This window comes from Eretmochelys imbricata, chromosome 3 (genome assembly GCF_965152235.1).
Source record: "Eretmochelys imbricata isolate rEreImb1 chromosome 3, rEreImb1.hap1, whole genome shotgun sequence".
Classification (NCBI taxonomy): domain Eukaryota; kingdom Metazoa; phylum Chordata; order Testudines; family Cheloniidae; genus Eretmochelys; species Eretmochelys imbricata.
Genome location: NC_135574.1, coordinates 66,615,861 through 66,639,645, shown reverse-complemented (window position 1 = coordinate 66,639,645; position 23,785 = coordinate 66,615,861). Strand labels below are relative to the sequence as shown.

Here is a 23,785-nt window from a genome sequence, read left to right as displayed (position 1 = left end):
ACTATTTGTAATATTTCCTCATTCCCCTGATTAATCAGCTTCTTCAGTTCAGTCACCATATGCACACACCACTTTAATAAGATATAGCATATACAGTTTCTAAATGCCACAGGTCTAAATCCCTGCTGCATTAGAAAGTGAGTAATGAAAACTCTATGTCAGCATTCTGCCATCAGGGATCTTCTATTTCCAGGGCTTGGGACAGCATGTTATGCAGTCGGGCTTGAAATGTCATCTAGGCTGGTCACTGACCACTTGCTGGAAAGGATCTTTTTATGCATGAGGTACAAGGGGAGTAGTTCTTGCCCCAAATCAGACCTAGTTTAAAACTGTTCTAAACTGCTGACTTTCTTCTCAATCTCTGGCTCAAGAAAATGTCAAATTTGGAAATAAAACCATTCACCCCAGCGAAGCTAGAGGACAAGGCAGCCAAGTGTGCACTAACGGGACTCCCCACACACCCATCTCTCACACGGGGATCTCTCGAGCCAAGAATCTAAATGGCTCCTAACGGGAACAAAATGTAAAAAAGGGGGAAAGTATCCCAGGACACAGCAGCTGAAGCGGAGACCATGGAGCCAGCAGCAGGCCGACAGCCGGTACAGGCTTGTTGGGCTCGCCGCGCGTGGCCCGCGGCTGCTGGCGGGTGAACGACTAAGAAAGGGAAGCGGATCGATTTTCTCGGCTCCTCCCGCAGCCCCGTTTCCACCGGGCCGCCCCGCCCGCCTGACCCCCGCGCACGCCACAGCGATATCCGCCACCGCGGCGGCCTCGCTCCCGCTGCTTCGCGCCATAGCAAAGAATTTGTCCCCTGCGCCGGGCCTGTTGCCCGGGCGCCGCCACGCTTCTCACTACGGCGAGGGGAGCAGGCCGCTTCTCCCGCGCTAATCCGGTTCCCCGCCGCCGGGCTGAGCCGGCACCCCCCCCAACCCCCCGCAGCCATCTTGAGGGCAGCCCTGGCCTTGCCCCGTCTCCCGCGGTGGGGCCGGGGCGTTCGCAGCGGCGTCGCGCAGCCAACCCGACCGCGGGGCGGCAGGGCCCATCCAGCCCTTGGGGTACACAGGGGCTGGGGCCGTTCGGCTCGACCCTCATTATCGGAGCTTTGCCATCCGCCTCCAGCGAAGCTAGGTCCTAGCGTCCCGCCCCCCATCACCATGGCGCCGGCCGGCGCCCCGAGCTGCACGCACGGCACGAACGCGACGCACGCTAGTGCAATCACGTGGTGGTGGAATCACATGACAAAGAGCGGAAGCGGCGCTGCGGCTCCCTGCTCCCCTCCCCAGCCTGTGGGTTCGAGGGTCTCCGCGCTGGGTGCGCCGCGCCCCTCGCCCGCTGGCGGCGATGGGGTGGGGGTGGGCGCGTGCGGCGGGAGAGAGGCTGAGGCAGCGCGCGCGGGGGCTCGAGGCGCTGCGGGAGGTCTGCCGCCAGTACCCGCTGTTCTGCTGCATCCTGCTGGGGCTCAGCGCGGCCACCCTCCTGCTGAACCGGTAACAGCCAGCGCCTGGGCCCGCGTCCTTCCCGCTTCTTCCCTGCTCCCTCCCCAGCAGCCGGCGGCTGCGGCGGCGACCTAAGGGCGGCCGTTGCTGGGCACGACGCGGAAGGGTCTGGGAGGGAGGCCGGGGCCCGGGGTGGGGGAGCAGGGCAGACGCTCCCCTACTTGTTGGCCGGGGCCCGTGGGGGCTGTTCGCCTGCAGCGGGGTCGTTGGGCCGGGAGGGGCGCTGGGGGCAGCTCTCCTGCACCGGCTGGGGAGGGCGGGATGGGAACTGGCTTCCCCTGTCCCACGGGCTGCGCGGACGGGAGCTCGCCCGGGGACAGCGGTAGGCGCCCCACCGGGGCAGCTGCGTGGCGCTGTCATCCCGGTTGCTGGGGGCGGGGAGAGGCCGGGACGACTCAGCCCTCCCCCAGGCACGGGCTTAGCTCCGTCTGCTGCCCCTGTGCGGCCCGGTGCCCGCGGTCAGGAGCAGCTGCCCTGACACAGCCCAGGCACTTTGGGAAGCAGGGAAAATGAGAGCTTAGTTCAGATGGTGTCTAGTTTATCCCCTTAACTTTAGAGGAGAGGCGGCAAACAGCGTCCTCTCCTCTTAATCCTCTTCCCTCCCAGAGGCGACGTATTAGCGGCTAGCAATTCAAGGGAAAGTTGTGGCGAGGGGCCAAACTGTGTGGGAGAAAGGGAGCCAGAAAGTGACACCCTCTATCTTTACCCTCCCATGACCCCACGCTTGCTTCACATCCCCCTTCATACTCTTGTCAGCCAGCCTTCTTCTTTACCTATGCTGTGAATAAATAACTTTGGGGGTCAATATCAGTGTGTTGTGATTAGTGCCCCCGGCATGTGATTGCGTAGTCTCACTCAGTTTTTTTGGTCACACTCCTTTCTGACCTCAGTCTCCAGAGTTTCCCTGCTCTATGTGCATTGCAATCCAGAATAGCAACATACCCATCCCCAAATTATTAAACATAAATTGTACATGGTATGAGCAACCGTTATTTGTAAAGAAATGAGTACAGGCTTAATAAAGTCTTGGTGCTGATTCTGTGCTGTACAGGGCACACATGCATACTTTTTGCCCTGAGGCATTTTCAGTGTGAGACTTAACACTGATAAAACTACATTTACTGGGAGACTATGGCCGTGTCTACACTGCCACTTTACAGCACTGCAACTTTCTTGCTGAGGGGAGTGAAAAAATACCCCCTGAGTGCTGAAAAGTGGCAGTTAGACAGTGGGTTTTTTTTTAAACTCTCCCAGCACTGGTGCCGCGACTACACAGCCACGTCAAAGTGCTGCCGCAGCAGTGCTTTAATGTTGCTAGTGAAGACATGCCCTAAGAGGAGAGTGCTAGTTTAGGTTTCTTAAAATTTAACAAAAAGTTCCTGGATAGAAAAACATTTATCAGCTACATCCAACACAGCTCTGCAAGAGGTCATTATGATACTGACTAAAACCTTATTTCATCATCCGTTACTAAACTCAATACTTGTTTAAAAAAAACCCCCACAAATGTAAACAATTCCCACAGAGCATGAAGGTAGAGAGTGCTGTGTCCCTATACAAAATTAGTATTCAGGCTCACCACCTATTGTAGTAGGGTTAAAAAGTCATATTTTAATGCTTAAAAGATACTATTAAGTAAATGTAAAATATATTTAATTTATTGGATTGTCAGTCAATATCAGAACAAGAAGAGATGAAATGTTGTCTAGTCTGAACATAGACCTGCAGGCCAGTGGTGTTGTGGGGATTAGTTATATTTGTAATATGCTTTGAAGTAAACTACTGTATTAGTATTGCTGTTTTATTAGTCCTGTCTGTGGATGAGTTCAGCTTAGATTTACGTAACTGGCAGCTCCAATTATTATCACACTCTTTTCATGAACCCACAGAGCAGTGGTTCTCAAACTTTTTGTATTGGTGACCCCTTTCACGCAGCAAGCCTCTGAGTGCAACATCCCTCTTCTCTCAGTGGCTGACTGCGACCCCACCAGAGACTGACAGCCACAGCCCTGCCAACCAGGAGCTGACAGCTCACAACCCCCATGTAACCACTTCTTGACCTGACCTGTTGCGACTCCCAGTTTGAGAACTCCTGAGATAGAGCTAGGTGTAGTATTTCAGTTAATTTCTGGTAGATTAGTCACTAAAAGAAATACTTGTGTTCATATGTCATTCTGAAAAATTCTGCTGTAAACATACCATATGGTATTGTCTACCTTGTCATACAGTTTTTTTTTTCTGTTTGTTTACAAGGTATCTTCACATTTTAATGATCTTCTGGTCATTTGTTGCTGGCGTTGTCACATTCTACTGCTCATTAGGACCAGATTCTCTCTTGCCAAATATTCTTTTTACAATAAAATATAAACCCAAGGTAAATTTAATTTTTCTTTGTAGTGTTTGTTTAATTTTTCTCCATTTATTTTGTAGCAATATGTACAACCAGTAATTTTAGAAAATGTTATGCTCTGTTAATGTAACAGTGGTGAATGTAGTTGATATTAACTTGTAACTCTCTGTGGTGAACAGTCTTCAAATACAAATGAAGGCTCTAATTTGACAAATATTTGGGTTGAACCCAATGGGACTATTTACATGTGTAAAATTAAGTAAATGTGTTTGCAGGATTAGGGCCTTATTACTTAAAGGCTTGAAATATGCAGTCGTCAGTGTGGGCAATTCAGCTGCAGCTTGCATAATGCTTTTAGAGTGTCTGTAATAGTTGCATTTTTTTTTTTTAAATCCTAAATCTGCATGATACTTGTAAAAGAGATGCATTTCCTTTGACAAAATGAATTCAGAATACATCTTACTGGCCACACTCCGCCTGCTTTACATGAATTGGAAAGTTTCAAAGAAAGAAACGTCAATTCTAAATCACCTTTCTGCTGAATTTAGAACAATGTTTTATGTTGATTAGTTTTAATCTGTAAGTTAGTTTCTTAAATTCAGGTGCTTTCATTTGGTACTTTACTAACTTAATTATCTTTCAGAGTAACAGCCATGTTAGTCTGTATTCGCAAAAAGAAAAGAAGTACTTGTGACACCTTAGAGACTAACCAATTTATTTGAGCATAAGCTTTCATGAGCTACAGCTCACTTGCATCCGATGAAGCTTATGCTCAAATAAATTGGTTAGTCTCTAAGGTGCCACAAGTACTCCTTTTCTTTTTAATTATCTTTGTATTCACCCCCCCACACACCCCAAAAAAATCAAGCCATCTATGATATTTTGTGCAATTTAATTTTATTTTAATCACATACAGTAAAAGCAAATTGGCTAATGCAGAAATGCATTGAGAGAGAGGATTTTGAAAAACTGAGATTTGTTAAATACTTTCTCTTTTTTAGCAATTAGAACTGCAGGAGCTATTTCCCCAAGGTCACAGCTGTGCTGTATGTGGTAATGTCAAATGCAAAAGGCATAGGTAAGTTAAATATTTGGCATTTCTTATCATAACAGTTGTTACATCTTGTACTTTGGGGTGAGAGAACCTTCTATTAAATATTGTATTATTTCTCTTGGTTTCTTACAGACCTGCATTGCTTCTAGAAAACTACCAGCCATGGTTGGATCTACAAGTGTCTTCCAAGGTTGATGCCTCTCTCTCAGAGGTAACTGTTATTTAATCTAAGGTGCCACAAGTACTCCTTTTCTTTTTGTTATTTAATTGTCAGTTAATGTTAATTATTTGACATGATTTCAGTGCATTGAAATCCAAAACAACTAAGGTTTTATCATTCAGATCCCTCCTTAAGACTCATCATTACTTTTGGACATCAGAAGTGAGTCCATCACAATTCTTGTATGTATTAAAAAATATGAAATCAAGGAGGAATAGAGAGATTATACTACCTCTGTATTTTGCACTGGTGCAACTGGAATACTGTGTCCCATTTTGGTGTCCACAATTCAAATAGGATGTTGAAAAATTGGAGAGTTCAGAGAAAAGCCATGAGACTGATTAAAGGACTGGAAAGCATGCATCATAATGAGACCCTCAAGGAGCTCAATCTGCTTATCTTGTCAGACAGAGTGTGTGATCTTTCCCGGGTGTTATCTGGACCGGTGATCTGCTAGGTCACTCCAATCCTCAACTCGGGGAGCCAGCATTACCCTGCTCTGCTGTAAGAACCCCAACTCCCGAGCTGTTCATGCACAGCCTTTATAGCAGAGGTAGGCAAACTATGGCCCATGGGCCACATCTGGCCCACGGGACCCTCCTGCCCGGCTCCTGGGCCAGGACGCTTGCCCCCAGCCCCTCCCCTCCTGTTCCACCTCCCCTGCAGCTCTGGGCAGCCAGGCAGCGCAGTTGCAGAGCCGCGGCCTGACCCGTGCTCTGGGTGGCGTAGCTGTAGCTCTGCCAGCCAGCAGTGCTCCAGACAGCGTGATAAGGGGGCAGGGGACTGGGGGGGTTGGATAGAGGGCAGGGGTTCTGGGGGGGGGGCCAGTCAGGAAGGGGGGGTTGGATGGGGCGGCAGAGGGCAGTTGGGGTGCAGAGTCCGGGGGTGGTCAGGGGACAGGGAGCTGGGGAGTTGGATGCGGCAGAAGTCCCAGGGGAGCTGTTAGGGGGTGAGAAGCAGGGGGGTCGGATAGGAGATGGGGGCTGGGCCATGCCTGGCTGTTTGGGGAGACAAAACCTCACCTAATCGGCCCTCCATACAATTTTGGGAAAAAAAAAAAAGTTTGCCCCGCCCCTGCTCTATATCATGTAAGCTGCTCACAGCTATGTAAATGAGCACTTTTGGCCAGTTGCTGCTTGGATTGTGCAACTGAATGACACTAGGCAATATCTCCGGTCCCAGACGCAACCCTAGGAGCCTCCGTCTTGCAGTGTCCAGTTATGCCCACTGGACGCTGCAAGCTTATATGAGTTTGTCAGTTTAACAAATAAATTGATATGTATCAGCTTGTTATCCCAAGGGGAGTCTCAGACATGCTTTGTCATAAATATAAAGGGAAGGGTAAACCCCTTTGAAATCCCTCCTGGCCAGGGGAAAGCTCCTCTCACCTGTAAAGGGTTAAGAAGCTAAAGGTAACCTCGCTGGCACCTGACCAAAATGACCAATGAGGAGACAAGATACTTCCAAAAGCTGGGAGGAGGGAGAGAGACAAAGGGTCTGTGTGTCTGTCTATAGTCTGTCTTTGTCGGGGATAGACCAGGAATGGAGTCTTAGAACTTTAGTAAGTAATCTAGCTAGGTATGTGTTAGATTATGATTTCTTTAAATGGCTGAAAAAAGAATTGTGCTGAATAGAATAACTATTTCTGTCTGTGTATCTTTTTTGTAACTTAAGGTTTTGCCTAGAGGGGTTCTCTATGTTTTTGAATCTAATTACCCTGTAAGATATCTACCATCCTGATTTTACAGGGGGGATTTCTTTATTTCTATTTACTCCTATTTTTATTAAAAGTCTTCTTGTAAGAAAACTGAATGCTTTTTCATTGTTCTCAGATCCAAGGGTTTGGGTCTGTGATCACCTATGCAAATTGGTGAGGCTTTTTATCCAACATTTCCCAGGAAAGGGGGGGTGCAAGTGTTGGGAGGATTATTCATTGTTCTTAAAATCCAAGGGTCTGGGTCTGTAGTCACCTAGGCAAATTGGTGAGGCTTTTTACCAAACCTTGTCCAGGAAGTGGGGTGCAAGGTTTTGGGAAGTATTTTGGGGGGGAAGGACGCGTCCAAACAGCTCTTCCCCAGTAACCAGTATTAGTTTGATGGTGGTAGCGGCCAGTCCAAGGACAACGGGTGGAATATTTTGTACGTTGGGGAAGTTTTGACCTAAGCTGGTAAAGATAAGCTTAGGAGGTTTTTCATGCAGGTCCCCACATCTGTACCTTAGAGTTCAGAGTGGGGGAGGAACCTTGACATGCTTCAAACCAAACGCACTGCTTCAGGTAGAATAAACAAATTTATTAACTGTAAAAGAGAGATTTTAAGCGATTATAAGTCAAAGCACGAGACATCAGATTTGGTCAAATGAAATAAAAGCAAAATGCATTCTAAGCTGATCTTAATACTTTCAGTGCCCTTACAAACTTAGGTTTCTCACCACAGGCTGGCTGGTTGCCCTTCAGCCAGGCTCTCCCCTTTTGATCAGCACTTCAGTCGCTTGGTGGTGGTGTCTGTAGATGGAGGTGGAAGAGAGAAAGCATGGCAAAAGTCTCTCCCTTTTATCATGTTCTTTCTTCCCTCTTAGCTTTGCCCCACCCTCCAGCTTCAGAGTCAGGTGAGCATTACCTCATTGTAGTGCCGAACTGACCAGCAGATCCTTTGTTGCTGCCTAGGCCATTGTCCTTTGTTTCTGTGAAGCTGGGCTGGGTTTGTCCCACACATGCCCTGATGAGGTGTGAGCTGCCCCTCTGCTCCTGGGGAGATTTTGCCTGGGCTTGTTTTAAGCCATGAGGACACATTTTCAGCCTCATAACTATATACATGAAATTACAACCTATAACATTACTATAACAATGCTCAGTGTACCATGAGCCGTCCGAAGACACCCAACATGGCAAACTTTGCACTGGATACCACTCGATCATATTATAAGGACGAACATGGAGGTGCAGGGTGCTCTTCCGAGGTACAGAGTGTCACAGGATGAAGGTGTGACTTGATCACAGACTATAAGTACCTAGATGGGGAACAGAAATTTTATTATAAAAGGGTCTTCAATCTAACAGACAGAGGTATAATAAGAGCCAGTGGCTGGAAGTTGAAGCAAGAGAAATTGACTTGAAATAAGGCACAGATTTTTAAATGAGTGTAATTAACCACTGGAACAATTTACCAAGGGTTGTGGTGGATTCTCCATCACTGGCAATTATAAAATCTAGATATGCTCTACTTCAAACAGGAATTAATTCAGGGAAATCCTATGGCCTGTGTTGTACAGGAACAGGAAGTCAGACTAGATTATCATGATAGCGTCTCGGGACCTTAACTATGAAAATGAGTGTATATTTAAACTGAGGCTCCAAGGTAGGTCCAGGACTGTCATTACAATACTACCAATACTAAATAATAAAATACTGTTCTTTCTTATCCGTTGTTCTTTCCAGCGTACTGTTATGCACTCTATTATGACCTAAATTTAGATTAAGTTCTCTAAGATGGGGCATTTGTTTATGAGAAGGAGCCAGCATGTTTTTGGGTTCTTTAAAATATTAAATATTACCAATAATTAAGATGTGCCATGATTACCCGAAGAACTTATTTATTACCTATCGCCTAGAGTTATTTCCTTCCTAAAAGTGAGTGCATATTTAAAAAAAAAAAATATTGCACTTTCTTATGCAATAGCTGACTTTTTTACAGCATCTTGACAATGCACAGTGTGTATCTTGAGAGCAGAATGAGTTGAAGAGCTCTGATTAGCAAACTTATTAGTACTTGTAGTTCAATCCCATCAAGAGATTAACATATGTAGAATCTTTATTAAGAAGTCTTTTTGGAAATAAATGCATTGAGAATATCCTGGAGGATGGTGGTGTATGGTATTCAGAGTTGTTGTTTGTATGGCAATACTACAGCATTGTGCCTTAGAGAATCATGAATTTTACAGCCTTCACTACTCCAGTTAAGCTTGAAAGAAGACAGAATGGAGAAGACTTGGTGCTGGAGTGGGGCATGATTTTCCATGTTTCATTGCAAATTCTAAGTTATAGAATGATGCTGCAACTCATGTAAATTGCATGAAATCTGTGTTCTGTTGTCCAATTCATCTTGGGCTGAGTTCAAGATGTGATATGTAATATAGTTTTAAATGTCACAAGTTGCATAAAATGAATCTGACTGAAAAATTGCTTACTTGAATTATCTACCAATAATATATTTACAGTGTAGGTTTACTTACCTCTTGATCAATGCACTTGTGAGATGCTTTGTGGCATAAACCATGCTAATGTGTCATTGTGAAAGAGAGCTGATCAGAGATGTCTGTAGCCAGCATCACAAAAGACAGTGGTGTACCTGGTTCAGAACTCCTATCGTTATAAATTTATCATTAGTTCTTTGGGTTTTTTTTAATTCTTGGTTCCATGTTCTTAAAGAATAGACCTAAGGGATAATGCTTTACTTTCTTGGGCAGGAGGGGAGGGATGGTTCTTTCACCTGTCAGTCCAATTCATCCCTCCATCAGTTTGATTGACAAGCACCCTATAAGCTATCATATTGTCTAGCATTGTCAGACTGGGCCCTTGAGGCAATCCAGAACGCAGCAGCAGCATGGCAGGGTATGTTCTCTATCACCTGGGATCAGTTCCTCGTCTCGGAGACAGATATCATCTTGGTCATCTGATCACTGCTTTCTAAGACTCTCCTCTTATGGGTTGCACATTAACTTTCCAAGGTCTCACTTTCTTTCAGTCGGTCCCCAGGCTCACTGCTCTGGCTTGGTATTGAGTGCTTCATCCCTAGACCTGTACTCTCATAGTTCCTCTTCCTGGCAGCCTTGGTCCCTTCTTTGGAGGCCCACAGAAAGCTTGTCCTACATAGAGCATTTGACTCTATGGCTTTCAGCCTTACAGTGTTTGCTTAGAAATACATTCCTCTTCTCCTTTCCTCTAGATGTCTTCCCTTTTTTTAACCTATTCTTCTCTAGCCAGTGCATTTTGTTTCTCCACTTTTAATCTCTTGTTGTTTTAGAGTTATAATTCACACATTGAGTGAGGTTAGAAAAGATGTTTGTGTATTTTTTTTTCTTTCAGTTCTTCGAACAAGTATATAGAATAAATAGATCCCTTATTTTGTAATGTGATTGTCTTTGTTCTACACAGGTGCTTGAACTGGTGCTGGAAAATTTTGTTTATCCATGGTACAGGTATGAGTTTTCCACAAATTACTTTTTCTTCTAATAATAACCCCTCATTCAAAGCAGTATAGTGGAAACAGTCCTTTACAAAATACATATTCAGTTTTTGTGTTAAAAATAATAAAATACAAAAACTTTTTTTTTTTACTTTCTCAATATAAGTGTTATCACCTTAGTTTGTTTTATATCTTATTAGTTAAGTAGAGTGGATCAATTTGTTCTAAATTTTTAAAATATTACAAAGATTTTTGTGAAATTTGTATTGAAACTATAAAAACACTGTATCTTAGTGAGGCTTTCCTGGAAAAAGACACATTTTTGCTGCAACCATAAGAGGTTCAAAAACTGTAAGAACTTTAAAAATCTTCTTTTATGAGTTATGATTCTAAACTAAAAGTATTCCTCTGACCCGGTATTTCATGTAGTGTCTTAATCTAAAAATAAACGTTTTTATCCTTTTTTTTTTTTTAAAAAAAGGAAAATGCATTCAATATATGAGCTAAGGCTTTGACCCTGCAAAGATTCTACACATGCTTAATTTTAAGACTGTGAATAGTTCTGTTAAACTCAAATGAGACTATTCACATACTTAAAGTTAAGCATGAGTGTGAATAAGTCTTTGCAAGACTGGGGCCTATATGGGTTTCTTGTGTTTTGTTTTTTTAACTTAAAGGCATATTACTCTAAGCACTTTGAAGGAAAATAACTTAAATATTTCAATTCTTGGTGCATATTAATGCCATGATTTAAGATTATTTTAATTTCTAAAACAAATAAAACACTGGATTTACCTAATTCAACTCTGAATTTGACTTTCCCCTTCTTAAAGGTGATGTTCATTAAAAGAATCAGTCAGCTACTCTCATCTTTTATTTTACGTTGTCTGTCTTACCCACTGGAAATTCAGAATTTTTTTACAGGGTGTTCTATTTATCTCATTTATTTTTAAATATGACTGAAGTCTGCATGTCTCTGTTTAGTTATGCCTTTGCTTTGGGTGTGTCAATATTGGTTTGAATATACTGAACAAAGCTATACACTTATCTGCAGGACAACAGAGGGAGCCCAAACACTGTGGTGTACATCACCAAATGGATAATCTTTGGGTGTTTATTAGCTGAGTAAACTTTCAAGTATATGAAATCCAGAGGACATTTTGCAGAGCTCCTTTTAAATAAAATAAAATTTAAGGAGGCCATATAGGTGGCTGTCTTTAATATTTTATAATTTAAAATCGGTGGAGAATCTATGGGCACTGTATCTTTTATGTTACGTCAGACTGACAGAGAGAACTTAGATTGAAGATATTACATTTAAGAATCACAGGTTCCAAAAAAAAAGTTCTTATGTGATCATGTTGTGCTTAGCACAGTGGGGTCCTGGTCATAACTGGGTCCTCTGAACACCTTAGCATTGTGATAATAAAAAGAAGTGAACTAGCACTTTGAGGTGGGGGAAAATTTCTGAAGTTATGGTTTATTGCTTAAAGTCTTGGGGCAATATACAAAATTGGAGAATTATTTTTACTTAAGGGCAAATCTTCTTAGCATGTTTGACTGTCTTTAGGGCAGAATTTGTCTAATGTTCTAGGATTTTTTTCTCTTCCCGTTCCAGTCTTTCATCCCTTCTCTCGGTTTGCATCTTTGGGGAAATCCATTTGTCCCAAACAGGAAAATGAGGCCCTCAGCAGACACAGCTTTGTAGGAAGGGGCAGATTTCAATGATGGGACAGGTTTGGGATCTCTTTCTGTCCCAGGCTAGAGCAGCTGGACCAGAGTTTAGGGTGGGAAAGGACTCTGGGATGATATCTTCCTGTCAAGGGAAAGGAGCACAGACTTCCTTGACACCAGCTAGACCCTTTTAGGCAGGAAAAATGGGAACTGGGCACAGGAGGATTTTTCCTTTGCCTCACCAGCTGATGCCATCTTCTACCATCATGCATATTTTGTATATTAGAGCTCTAACATGCTTTTCCCTACTTGGGAGGGCAATAGGATGATCTACTTTTGGTCAATTTTTAACAAATGAGAATTCCAAAAAATGCTGTACTACAGGTAACATGCATATTGTATTATAATTAGAGCTAGCCAAAAACTTTCTGGTGGGAAAACTTTTGTCAGAAAATGTTGATTCCACACAATCAAAATCTTGTCTCGGAATGTACCAATTTCATCTAATTTTTTACAGGAAATTATCAGAACTATACTATAATATATAAAAGTAGAAACATTTTGACCTTATCAAAACAAAACATTTTGAAATTTCAGAATTTGTCATTAGATAGAAATGCAAAATTTCAACCAGCTCTCCTGATAATATTGAACAGTTACTGCATTTTTCTTCATAAAGCTTTGCAAACATTAATTTAGGCTCACTCTGTCTCACCTGACTGGGTAACTGTCTTTTTTTTAACATATGGGGAAAGTGAATTAGAGGTTGTTGTTTGCTCAAAATTATTCAGTTAGTTAGTATTAGAACAGGAATTAGAACATAATTCCTGGCTGTTAGTCTTATGCTCTGATCATGCCTCTCAAGTCACAGCTAATTAGAAGTGCAAATATATCTACTATATTGGGGTGTCTGTATGTTTCTATGCTTGAATAGAGGACCAGTCACCAGCTGGCCTTGCCCACTTTTTGTGCTTTCATTTAGAGTGGAGATAATTCTTATGCTTTCAAGTGCCACCTTTTAATGGTTTTATTCTTTCTTTTGTAAGTGTCAAATGTAACATAGATGGGTTAAAGTTCAAACTAAATATTTTCCTTGGTTTACTTTGTTTTAAAACTTCGCAGGGATGTAACTGATGATGAGTCCTTCGTTGATGAGCTGAGAGTAACATTGAGGTTTTTTGCATCTGTATTAATTCGCAGAATTCACAAGGTAAAAATTTCATGGAGAGAGAACATGATTTTATATGTAAGAAATGGTATCTAATGCCAAAGTAAATCTTCTTTCTTTTAATTATGTTACCAAAAGAAACATATTGTACTTTCTATATAGAATTACATTTGACAGTTTCTTCCTCTTTATGCCAGTTTCCTTCCTCTGAAACTTATCTCCCATGGTACTCTTGGCCACAGCCCAATCCTATAGAATCCTTGCAAATTAAAGTCTTTGTTCCTGCTGTTTTAGTAATGCTTTGTGTTGGCACAAGACTATCTTCTGTGTTGCATTGGCTGTTTCTAAGGTGATTCATTTGAAGGGAGTAGAGAGAAGTACTAGATATTGGGGAGCTGTAGTTCTTGTAGCTACCACCTGGTTCTCCATCTGTGCTTCGGTTCTTTGAAGATACTTTTATACTTGTTAAGAGGATAACTGCTTCAAATAGCTCACTCTGAGAATCCCAGTAGGTGTGACTTGTGTGGAGAAGGGACTGTGCTAACTTGGAGTCATTTGATATAAGTGTTAAGTAAAATTGTGTGATGGGGGTATGTTGCTGGACAAAGACCAACGAACACATACTGTATGAAGGTGCACAGAAACACAGAGGCTTGGACTTCTGTATGGAAGCTCCACCTAAACTGCTCATTCAGAACTTTTTTTTTTTTTTTTTAAATTTGAATGATCATCAGTTGGCTTCTGTGATCCTGCTCCCTCTCTTCAGAGCAGGTGGGAGAGCTGGTCTGCAATCAGGAAGGGAAATATTGCCAGGATTTTATAAGATCAGATTTTCCTTGTAATAAGAATAAGAAGTGGAGGTATTACCAGACATGATTGTTTTGTTTTTTGTATTTAACCACAGTAAACGTTTAGTGGATTTTTTTAAAAGAACAGATTTTGGAGTTGGAATACATTAGTGGGGTTTTGAAGAGATCTGCAGGGCTCTTGAAATAGAAATATAAAAAGCATCCAGCATTGCCCGATGTTCACAGGCAAGTGTCCTGAGAGGACGATTATAGGGGTAAAAGGGCTGTACTAGTGACTCAGACATCAGTTTCGAACAAGATGTTTATCCAGGAAGGGGCATGTCATGGCAACTTGTGCGTGAATTTAGTTCCTGTAAAAAGTTTGGACTGACCACCCTCTGTCCTTTAAATAGGTACAGTATATGCAAAGGAAACTTTCTGTTGCTCTGTGGCAATGTGTCTCAGTTCCTGCAAAATGCACTTATCTCTAAGTACCTCTATTCTGCCTACAACAGTCAGGAGTGAGAAGCAAGCTCAGTTTCCGTGCCCATTCAGTGCTGGCCCCTCTGCTGACACAGCTACCTAAGGGTGTTATTCCACCTCAGTAACAACTATTAATACATTTTATTTCCTGAGCTACAAGATATACCACACATGCTGCAGTAGCTGATGAACAACCTGACACAATCCTAGCTGAATGTCAGATCTGGATGTCTTGCTTGTTAACATGCTTGTGGTACTACAGATGGTTTAAAAGTTATGGTGGGGAAAGCATAAAGGTTTGTAAGTGAAGCAAATGTTTCAAAATGGAAATGTAGCATAAGTCTTTAAATTTACTTTAGAATTTTAATTCATGTAACTTGAGCATACTTGGGAGTTATTAGTTGACTCTTTGATCCATTGCTATCATACATGAAAAGATTAAATATGACAGTGATAATACCTTATTATACAGGTAGCTGAAGGAAATGGTTACGTATGAACTGAAATAATCTAGCATAAACATCTTTTAAACATATCCTTTGTGAATTAGAATAATAAAAATCACCCAAATTCCCCACCTTTCTTGTCAGGAACAAAAGATTTATAATAATTTCAGTCAGGCTTGGCTGAGAGCAAAAAGATATTTGATCTTTTGTGGCAGTTAAGCTGTGTTAAGTGTTAGATGCTGTGTGGAGAATTGCAGAAGCTTAGCCTATGTCTCGACTAGCACTTTTGTCCATGAAATCTTTGTCAGCTGGGGTCTGAAAAAAACACCCCCCCCCCCCCCCGCCAACATAAGTTTCACTGATAGAAACGCTGGTTTGGACAGCGCTACATCAGCAGGAAGCGCTCTCCCGCTGACATAGCTACTGCCACTTGTTAGGGGTGGTTTAATTATGCCAATGGGAGAGCTCTCTCCTGTTGGCAGAGTGGCTACACAGGAGACCTTACAGTGGCACAGCTGCAGCAGTACAGCTGTGCTGCTGTAAGGTCTTTAATGTAGACATAGCTTTAGTAGGTACAGGAGTTTAATCAAAACACATTCCCCTTTATACATTATTAGTTCATAAATTTTGTATTAAGGTTGTATCTAATGTAATATCATTAAACTTATTTTCTGTGTTTGTTTGCGCAAAGTTTTGCGAATATCTGTAAATAACACACAATTAGATGTCATCGTGATAGCTTGAGCTGTATGAATTCTGCAGGGGAGGTGGAGTCTGTGTGCGTGAGTGAGATGACAGAATAATAGGTCTTGGAGCTCACAAAAGTGTAATTCAGAGTGACAGGATGAGTGAAGTAATATGTTTTATTAGACCAACTTCTGCTGGTGAGAGAGACACGCTTTTGAGCCACGCACAGCTCTTCTTCAGGTCTGGGAAAAGTACTTGCTGCATCACTGCAAAACGCAAGGTGGAAGAGGTGGTTTAGTTAGCACATATTGTAAGGGACCATTCAAGGTAGAATGACCTGTTAAAATCTCTGCAGTCGTAGGGTAAAAAGAGCCATAAAAGTCCCTGAAATCTAACCATCAGATACTGATCAAACCAGCAGACAAGAGGCACCTCTGTAGTCCTCAACTGTGATGACAGTTAACGAGGCTAACCAACAGCACTCTGACACCACCTACTATAAAGAACTCAAAGATGACCCCAGACCACAATTTATCCAGGAATTTAAGGATGATATCCAATCCTTCCTCAAACAACTCAGAGAAACTTTACAAACTCCGCCCCCATGAAACCACCCCAGTGCCCTTCTAAATGCTTCCCAAGATACACAAAAAAAGGAACCAAGGCAGACCCATCATATATGACCACGGCACTGTTACTGAAAGTATATCGAGACTCTTAGAAACCACCCTCAAACCACACAAAGGGCCAGCTTTCTCCAGGACACAACTGATTTTTCTCCATAAACTGCAATATTAACAACCTTCTTCAGAACACTGTCCTCACCACTGTGGATGTAATTTCTTATACACCAACATCCCTCACAATGACGCATAGCTGCCTGCCTCAAATACTTGCAAGACAATGGACAACCCTGAGATATTCACTCCAAACACTTCACCAAATTCATCCATTTCATTCTCACCCATAACAGTTTTATGTTCAGCAACAAACATTTTGTCAAAACTATGGGAACAGCCATGAGTACTAGGGTGGCTCCTCAATATGCCAAACTCATCATGGGCCAATTTGAAGAATTTCTGAACAAATACCTGAGATACGTTGATGATATTTTCATCCTCTGGACAGATAGCTTAAACTCACTCATAGATTTCCATCACAACTTCAACAACCATCACCTGTCCATTGAAGGCTCTCTGGAACACTCCTACACGAGCATCAACTTTCTGAACATAACAGTCAGTTTCAGCAATAAAACCATACAGACAACCATATCCAAGAAACCCATGGATCACCATACCTACCTTCATAGATCCAGTAACCAACCCAAACAGCAAGAAAACTGTTTATCTACAGCCAGGCACTCAGAGACCACAGAATATGCTCCAAGGGGAAAGTCCAGGATATACACCTTAACACATTTAAAACTGCCTACACCAAACAAGGACACTCCACCAGAGAAGTAGATTGCATCATAGAACAGGCCACTGAAATACCAAAAGAGAACCAGCTTCAACACAGAAATAAAACCCCCTCTGACCATTCACCCCTAGCCGTCACGTACCATCCCACATTGGAACCCATAAGGGATACCATCAAACTACTACAACCCATACTCAATGGGGACCCTATCCTGACAGAAATTTTTCCTGAACCCCCTCTGTTGGCTTTCAAACAACCCATCAACTTCTCTAAGCTAATCAACAAAAGCAAGCTCCATACAGACCAGGACACACCAACTCAAAGCGGCACCAGACCCTGCCAGAACATTGGATGCAAAATCTACAGACATATATCCTCTGCTACAACGATCAGCATCCCCAACACACCTTTCAGGATCCATGCCTATCACAACGTGTAGTGTACCTCATCCAATGCACTAAATATCCCAATAACAACTATGTGAGTGAAACCAGATACAGTAATCTCTATGCTTTTGAGTAAACTTACTTAGGAAAATGATAAAGGACCAAAAACACCCTCTCACCTGTGGATGAACACTTTTCACTAAAAGAAAAGGAGTTCTTGTGGCACCTTAGAGACTAACCAATTTATTTGAGCATGAGCTTTCGTGAGCTACAGCTCACTTCATCAGATACATACCGTGGAAACTGCAGCAGACTTTATATATACACAGAGAATATGAAACAATACCTCCTCCCACCCCACTGTCCTGCTGGTAATAGCTTATCTAAAGTAATCGTCAGGTTAGGCCATTTCCAGCACTAATCCAGGTTTTCTCACCCTCCACCCCCCCACACAAATTCACTCTCCTGCTGGTGATAGCCCATCCAAGGTGACAACTCTTTACACAATGTGCATGATAATGAAGTTAGGCCATTTCCTGCACAAATCCAGGTTCTCTCACTCCCTCACCCCCCTCCAGAAACCCACCCCCATACACACACAGACTCACTCTCCTGCTGGTAATAGCTCGTCCAAACTGACCACTCTCCAAGTTTAAATCCAAGTTAAACCAGATAAGCTATACTTTAGATAAGCTATTACCAGCAGGACAGTGGGGTGGGAGGAGGTATTGTTTCATATTCTCTGTGTATATATAAAGTCTGCTGCAGTTTCCACGGTATGTATCTGATGAAGTGAGCTGTAGCTCACGAAAGCTCATGCTCAAATAAATTGGTTAGTCTCTAAGGTGCCACAAGAACTCCTTTTCTTTTTGCGAGTACAGACTAACACGGCTGTTACTCTGAAACTTTTCACTAAGCGATCACTCAATATCTGACGTCTCAGTCCTCATCCTAAAAGGAAACCTGCATAACACTTTCAAAAGATGAGCCTGGGAGCTTAAATTCATTACTATGCTAGACACTAAAAATTATGAACTAAACAGAGACACTGGATTTATGGTTTATTACAACAATCTGTAACCCACTAACCTGCTCTTTGTACTATGACTGTAGAGGTGTTAACGGGACACTCTACGTTAAATGGTGCGTTACAATATATGTTATCTACTTATGCTAAACAATCTGTTCCACCTTGCATTTTGCTGGGGGTACCTTTCCCAAACCTGACGAAGAGCTCTGTGTGGCTCGAGAGCTTGTGTCTCTCTCACCAACAGTTGGTCCAATAAAACGTATTACCTCACTCACCTTATCTCTCTAATCTCCTGGGACTGACAGGGCTACAACTACACTGCATGTAATTCAGAGTGTGAAAATTTACGTATATGGAAGTGGACAGACTGGAGTGGTGGTTTTGTGATGTGTAGATCACTGAATGTACTGGATTTAGAAACTGACTTGGTAAGCAACTTACAAAGAAAATTGTCAAATTCCTTCCGCTGTAACAGTCTACTTTTAATGCATCAATAGTCAGATGAAAATGATCTGTGACAGAACTCATTTTCTTCTTGAAAGGTTTCAGGTGTACTGTAATGCTTCTTGTGGACTTATTTTGGGGGGAAGGAGGGAGAATACAATACATTGTGAAAGGTGGCAGATTTCTTTTCTAAGGCCTTGTCTACACTACACGGTTATATCAACAAAACAGTGGAGGTGTACATACTGAAATGCTCATCCTGTCAGTGTAACTCCCCTGCTTTGCCAACTTAATAAAACCATCTTGACAAACAGCATAGAACTTTTTGCGATGTAGCATCAGTGTAGACACCTCACTTGGTTATGTTGCCCTAATTGGCCTCCAGGAGGTATCCCACTATGCCCAACATGACTGCTCTGGTCAGCAGTTTGAACTCTGCTGCCCTGAAGTTACATAGGTAACTATGTAACTATGCCCCTCCCCTGTTTAAAGGTTTGGGAGTTTTTGAAATTCTTCTCCCTGTTTGCTCGGCACAGTTGACACAGCATCTTCACAGCTGACCAGGCCAGCTTTACTCAGCAGACGTGCTCCCGCATGGAGCACACCGGAGCTGTTTGATCTGCTGAGTATACAGAGAGAGGAGGTTGTGCAGTTGCAGCTTTGCACCAGCTGTAGGAATTTCAATACCTATGGGCTGATTGCTGGTGGCATGCAAGAGAAGGGGCACGAAAGGGACGAGCAGCAGTGTCATGCTAAAATCAAGGTGCTGAGGCAGGCGTACCAGAGGGCAAGGGAGGCCAACTGTTGCTCTGGTGAGGAGCCGAAGACATGCTGCTTCTATTAGTAGCTGCATACCATCCTCAGCAGTGACCCCACCTTCCCCACCAAGAGGCCCGTGGATACTTAACAGGGACTGGAGGAAGCAGCCCGTGGACTCAACCCTAATGAGGAAGTGGTGGACGAGGTGGAGGACCTGGAGGATGATGTGGAGCCCACGGCAGGCTTATCTGGTGGCGTGGAGAGTCAGGACCTCTTTTCCACTCCAGAGGGGTCTAGCCAGTCCCTGCACTCTGGAGGCAGGAGAGGGGAGCTTTGGTAAGTGTGCATTTTGCTTTGATATTGCACAATGAGAGGAGATTGAGCTCTCGTGTACTTCGTTATATGGTAGAAGAGGGATAAGAGACAGAAATTAATAACAGAGCCTGTCCATCTAGGCAGTGAAGCCATGGTGGAAAATTTTGTTAATGTACATGGGGATGTCTGAGGAATCCTCCATAGTGATCTCTAGGAAACTTTCCTGTAGGTATTCTGCAATCCTCTGCTGAAGGCTCCTTGGGAGAGCTGCCTTGTTTCTGCCCCCACTGTAGGAAACTTTGCCGCGCCACCCAGCAATTATTTCTGCAGGGACTAGAGTGGCACACAGGTGAGCAGTACACGGAGTCAGTCTGAAGCCACACGCATGCAGGAGATGCTCCCTTACATCTTGGATTGCCCTTAGGAGAGAGAGATCAGGTTTGATTACCCTAGCCTGTGGAAAAGGATACCGGTATTCAGAATAGGCTCTCTAGTCATTTAGTGCCCCCCTTCCCAAACCACTGTTTGTCCCTTTCCCCTTGCCAATTGCCCCTTTCTCTGCCAACTAACCATAATTGAGACTTGTGGACACCTGTGTGCTAGCAGAGGGACAGTGAGAAATAGGTGTTATTTTTGTGATTCATAGCTGTGAGTGCACTTGCAATATTATCTCTTTTCATTGTTTGTTTGCTTTCTGCAGATGTGCCTTTGAGAACACTCCTCTATACCAGCAGAGCACCTCCATCAGATAAAGTGCCAACCCAGAAGGAGTATGTGTTTGGCCAAGCGCTGCAGTCAACAGTTTCAGCACAGAGTGAAACTAGAGCGTGGAGGGAGACAATGAAAGACTGAGGGCTAGTTAGACAGGAAAGGACATAGGGGCCGGGGCGGATGACAAAGCATCTCAAGGACCAGACAGAGATGTTGAAGTCCCTCATTAGCCTGCAATCACAACAAATCTGTGCCCGACTCCCCCTTCAGCCACTACAGAACTCCTGTCCATGCCCTTCCCAAACTCCCCCACTGCATTCATTGTGTGTTCCCAGTCCCGCACAGTACCTGTGCACTCCACGTCTGGAGTTTACCAATGAAAGCTGGAGTTAAACCCAGCTGTGAGAGCCCTAACCGTGAGACTGTTCTTTGTCATGTCCCCTGTTTGACCAAACATTTGTCTGATCCTGTTATTAAACTTGAGTCTTTTTGAAATTAAATGTCTTTATTTGTGAAATGCATAGATAAATACATAAATCATTCAGTGCTGACATTGAAACACATTGGCTATAGGTAAAAATATGTGCTCCTTGCAATTAATGCTCAAGAAGCAAGCATGACCCAGGTAATTCATGGTGGCAAGTAAACGTTGCCTGGCCGAATGCATTCTATATGGACACATTACTGGGAATTGTTGTCAAAATGCTCCTTCGAAGCACCCCGATTTGAATAACCTCCCGCTATTCCCTTCTAATTGCCCCTGTATTGGATGCTCAAAATCAGCAGCCAGCTGATCAGCCTCATAGCCCACCCCTGGGGAAACTTCCCCCTTTGATTCGCAAATATTATAGAGTACAGCAGGCCACAATGACCATTGCAATATTTTCCTCACAGAGGTCTAGCCGGCCAAAAAGACAATACCAGCAACCTTTTAATTGGTCAAAGGCACATTCAATGGTCATTTGGCACCTGCTTGTTGTTGAAGTACTCCTTGCTGCTGTCTAGGTTCCCAGTGGTAAGGCTTCATGAGCCTCGGGAGCAAGGGATATGTGGGGTCTCCAAGGATTGCTGTGGGCATTCCCCATTGGAATCTTCTGGTCTGGAAAGAAAGTCCCAGCATGCAGCTTTCTATACAGTCCAGTGTTCCAAAAGGTGTGTGTGTCATGCACCTTCCCTGATCACCTGGCATTAATGTCAGTGAAACGGCCTCAGTGATCCACGAGTGCCTGCAAGACCATGGAGAAGTAGCCCTTTTGGTTGATGTACTCCGTTGCAAGATTGTTGGGGGCCAAAATTGGGATATGTGTTCTATCTCTCCCACTGTTGCAGTTAGGTAATCGCATTGCCTCAAAGCAATCAGTTATTTTCTGGGCATTACCGAGAGTCTCAGTCCTTCGTAGCAGGAGGTGATTAATGGCCCTGTACACTTGCATCACTGCAGCCCCCATGGTGGACTTTCTAACTCCAAACTGATTCATGACTGACTGGTAACAGACTGGAGTTGCCAGCTTCCACACATGGATCGCCACTCACTTTTCCACAGTGAGGGCAGCTCTCATTCTGGTGTCCTTGCACTGCAGCGCTGGGGCGAGCACCACACGGTTCCAGGAAGGTGGCTTTGCACATCTGAAAGTTCTACAGCCACTGCTTCTCATCCCATACATGCACCATGATGCAATGCCACTGCTCAGTGCTTGTTTCCTAAATCCAGTGCTGGTTGTCCACTATGGCAAGCTGGTCCATGAATGTCAGCAGCAATAATGAATGATTCGTTTCCATGGCAGGCAGCAGGGTGGGCATCTGTTTCACAACTCATGAAATGCTGTAGGACCAGCCGCGTTGGGTTCATAACACTTATCACCACAATGGTCAGCAGCTCAGGATCCATGCTGACAGGCAGAGTTGGAGGTCTATTGAAAAACAGCGTGAAACAAAGAAGGAATCCATGGAATGATGGGACGGAAAGAACTGCATCACGGGACAGCAAGCACATTCCAGTGATGCATTGCCATCTGTTTGCAGAGCTCCCAGCAGCAGAGGGTGACAGAGGGTAGCGAGTTGCACAGTGGGCTAGCTACCCACAATTCAACACTTTCTCTGTCAATGCAAGAGCAACCACTGTAGACGTACTCGGCTGACACAAGGAGCATTGTGTGGACATGCTCCACTGATGTTATTAAAGTGATTTATGATTGTTGACAGAACTTAAGTTGATTTAACGCTCTAGTGTAGTTGTGGCCTCAGTTACCTTTTGAAGTGCTGTGCCTTAGTTGATAAGTCTTTGCTTGTTTTTAATTGCTTGGAATAAATATGTCTAAATCTCAGATTAAATGTATTTAAACACGAGTTAAAATGGGTGAAGACAATAAGGACAAATCCCATCCATTACATTTTATTTATTTTTTGTTTAGCTTAGACTTTGTACTGTAAAATCGTCTTGGTTTGAAATGTCAGGAGAAAGGTAGCGCTCATTACCGCCCCCCCAACCCCACCGCCCCTTTATTGACTCTCCTAAATGCTTTTCTTTTTGTGCATGAGGAGGGCTGGACTCGGCACTCTGGAACTCTGTGGCTGGTTGGCTTGAGGAATTTGAATGAGTGACACAGGATACCCTCTGCTTGTGGATTGAGTATGGCCGTCGCTTTGCTCTTGGTCCTTGTTGGCCTTAATGCTCAGGAGCCAAAGCTGGAGAGTGCGTATTGCCTTGATAGTGGCCAGAACAGCCCTTGTGGAATAGAACTTGAGGTTTCATTAAATTGATTCTAAAATGATTGAGTTAAGATTTATTATTACTACAGATGTACACTTCAACAGATTTCCATTTTGACAGTAGATATGCTAAAGATGTTTAGGACGTTTGTCGGATACTCTAAATGCAGTAGAACCCCAAATTTATAAACAGCAATCATAATGAACAACCAGTTAAGTGAACCATTTTTATCCCCCAAAGAAAAAATCAATGATTTATTTCACTAGTTACTACAGGACACTACAGTACAGTATGTACCTACAGTACTGAATGACAAGACTTGGAGGGATTCGATTTTTATCGATAAATATTGGTAAACATTGATTTCACGATATACAAACTGCTGAAAAAGTATTCCATCAATAATAGAAAAGTGCAGATTGGTAAAGTAAGAAATGTTCCTTGAGAACTTATTAAAGT

General features: G+C 43.3%; 1 protein-coding gene across 7 annotated transcripts in view; it reads left to right on the top strand.

The window, feature by feature from the left end:
- The first annotated feature begins 1,255 nt into the window (after positions 1 to 1,255).
- Positions 1,256 to 23,785, top strand: part of SNX14 (sorting nexin 14) — an 80,811-nt gene continuing 58,281 nt past the window's right edge. For 5 of the 7 annotated variants that reach the window (XM_077812777.1, XM_077812775.1, XM_077812774.1 and 2 more), the window contains exons 1-6: positions 1,256 to 1,487; positions 3,750 to 3,870; positions 4,848 to 4,924; positions 5,033 to 5,111; positions 10,273 to 10,316; positions 13,100 to 13,187. In XM_077812777.1, coding sequence (XP_077668903.1) covers positions 1,342 to 1,487; positions 3,750 to 3,870; positions 4,848 to 4,924; positions 5,033 to 5,111; positions 10,273 to 10,316; positions 13,100 to 13,187 — 555 coding nt within the window. In that variant the 5' untranslated portion in view covers positions 1,256 to 1,341. The remainder of the gene's footprint in view (positions 1,488 to 3,749; positions 3,871 to 4,847; positions 4,925 to 5,032; positions 5,112 to 10,272; positions 10,317 to 13,099; positions 13,188 to 23,785) is intronic. The other 2 variants (XM_077812779.1, XM_077812778.1) reach the window with 1 other exon arrangement.